General features: G+C 34.8%; 1 protein-coding gene across 1 annotated transcript in view; it reads right to left on the bottom strand.

Annotated features, from left to right (window-relative positions):
- Positions 1-2768, bottom strand: part of ST13 (suppression of tumorigenicity 13 (colon carcinoma) (Hsp70 interacting protein)) — a 33632-nt gene that overhangs the window by 9565 nt on the left and 21299 nt on the right. Inside the window, exons 6-7 of the mRNA XM_012637975.1 lie at positions 1591-1699; positions 127-243 (exon numbers count right to left, since the gene is read on the bottom strand). Of these exons, the coding sequence (XP_012493429.1) occupies positions 127-243; positions 1591-1699 (226 nt within the window). The remainder of the gene's footprint in view (positions 1-126; positions 244-1590; positions 1700-2768) is intronic.

Genomic DNA, 2768 nt, shown 5'->3' with positions numbered 1-2768 from the left:
CTATGCTAAAAAAGAAAAAAGAACTGCAGGCAGCATTAAATAAAGGATGCAAGAATTAGAATGGTATCCTAAAAACTCCACAATATACTATATTTTCCTTTCATTGATTAGCTACAGAAACTTTACCCTCTGGGCTCTCTCATGCTCTTCTCGAGCCTTCTTAACCCTTTCTATTCTTTCTTTGATCTCTCGCTCTTCGCGTTTTCGCTCATACTTTCTCCGATGTTCTGCAATTTTCTGGGCCTAGAAAAAAAGAGCCATAGAAAAATAAGCCTGCTCCAAAAGTTGAGTAAGATCAACATAAATAAACAGTTTTGTTAAGAGTTACTTTTCTTTGTGGAGAGAGGTTAATTCAACAAATTGTAGTTCTGAAAAATGAGTTAGATTTATTTACTTTACATAAAAAGACCTGACACAAACTCAGGCTTTAAAAAGACCATTTCAATTGTATGAGATACTGTAAACTGTAAAATAGAGGAAAGAGCCTATGGTTTGAAGTTAGTGAGAAATGCTATGATCGCAAACAATTAACTCAGCTCAAAGATGACAAATAGGCTTCAAACTGCATGACAATTCTTGCCTGATAGTTTCTACCAGCTGCATAGTGTTAAGGATTCAGAAGTTACAGCTGAGTTCAGCAGAATAGTATCCCTAATCATGTCTGCCATGAGAAGGCGGAGACTGGGAAAACACACACCAGCTATTTGCCACAGTCTATATTTAAGTTTCTTAAGCCATAAAAATGGGTGGGGGTGAAGGAGGAGAGAAATATTTAGTCTTATCAAATTGCTATCAAGATTAAGAGAGAAAATACATGCAAACATGTGTACCAAGCACTAGTAAATAGTACCAAATGCTTTGGATCTATTATTTATTCACAGAATAAATTTAAGAGATTTGTATTCAACTGTTACTTTAGCTTGTTTACAACTCTGCTGAGTTAGCCCTGTTATGAGAAGGAAGGAAAAAAGAATATCAAATGAAATCTCTGGCAATACATAAGTTAAATTAAATAAAATTTACACTATCTCAAAACCTTTGGGAATAAACTCTTGGTAGTGTAACTTCCCACAAAGCTGAAGGACTTACCATGTAAATGTACTGAAATTATTTTAATTAATGTTAGATAAAAATTATCTTAAAATAGAATGTTCTAGCTTTTGGATTCAATATTATCATTTTAAATAGATTGACTGGAACTTCCACAAGGCCCTCATACTTTATGAAGTGGCTATATACATCTATAACATATAAGGACAGACCAGACTTAATCTTGGGTCATGATAATTATAGAACTATTTCTTTCCTTGTTGTAAAACTGATACCCCCTTTTCCATTTTTAACTTTCTGGTTATTTCACTATATGCTTGCAAACAAAGTAACAGAGCTTGCTCTAATATAGCATTAGAAACAAAAGCATGGGAAGCTAATGAAATCTTGAATTGAGCTCTCTAAACTTCTCTAAATTACAGATTATAACCTCCAAATGTTTGTTTCTTTGCATCTGTTTTTCAGGTAAATTATGGCTGCAGGGGCTAAATACTAGAGCCATGGAGTACTACAGTAACAACTTTCTGTATTTTAACATACCCTAGGTTGAACTTCTTTCAGCATTGCACTAACATCTTCATCATAATCCAGTTTACAGGCAAGGGCAAGATCATGGGCTGCTTCTTCCCAATGGCCCAGAAGTCTGAAACAGATTTAAACTCATTTAAGGAGCCTTTGATATATATTCACCTATGTAGCACGGTGTCCTTCTTCCATATAAAAAGGGTTGTTATAGAAGAGGTTAAGTAAAATATTAACTATAAATATTCATCAACCAATTCAATTACTATGTTCTACACTGTTGATTAAGTCTAAAAACTTGAAGGAGTTTGAATTTCCTCTATGGTAACTGTAAAGCTGCTCTTCTACTACAAAAAAATCTCTAAAACCTTAAAACAAACAAAAAAACCCACCAAAAATCCTTTCTTAATTTAGAATATCATGAAATTATATAAAGAGTATGTAGAATTATAACTTTTAACTCATCAAAAATAGGATTAATATGATGTATATTTAGCATGCTACATTCTACGTAAGACAGAGGGGAAAATACATGTGTGCACACTTTACCTAAAAAAGATAATGGATAAATCAGAAACTAAAGTTGTTCAGTGGGGTAGGTAAGAATGGGTAGAAGAGACAGCAATGCAAATGGAGTTCTCTGGGTATGCCTTTTAACTCAGTTTTGACACTTCAAACATAAATGTTTTACATACTCAAAAAATAAAATTAAATCTGAAAAGGTGGAAATAAAGCTACCTCTAAACCTGAATATAAACAGAAATAAGAAGCTGTGCATCATACTGACAACATCAACTACACAGAAAAACCAATCCAAGTAACTATTAAAACAGTCATTTGGCTGGGTGTGGTGGCTCAAGCCTGTAATTCCAGCACTTTAGGAGGATGGAGTGGGAGGATTGCTTCAGGCCAGGAGTTGGAAAACAGCCTGGACAACACAGCGAGACACTGTCTCTACAAAAAATAAAAAGTAAAAAAATTAGCCACATGCAGTGGCACATGCCTGTAGTCCTGGTTACTCTGGAGGCTAAGGCGAAAGGATGCCTGAGCGCTGGAGTTTGAGGCTGCACTGAGCTACAATCATGCCACTGCACTCCAGCCTGGAAGACAGAGCAAGACCCTGTCTCTTAAAAAACAAACAACCAGACATAAAAATGTAACCAAAATGTTTGTACCTTCATAATACCTTGAAAAAA

Source organism: Propithecus coquereli, unplaced genomic scaffold (assembly GCF_000956105.1).
Source record: "Propithecus coquereli isolate 6110/MARCELLA unplaced genomic scaffold, Pcoq_1.0 Scaffold126, whole genome shotgun sequence".
Classification (NCBI taxonomy): domain Eukaryota; kingdom Metazoa; phylum Chordata; class Mammalia; order Primates; family Indriidae; genus Propithecus; species Propithecus coquereli.
This window is presented reverse-complemented; position numbering and strand designations above follow the sequence as displayed.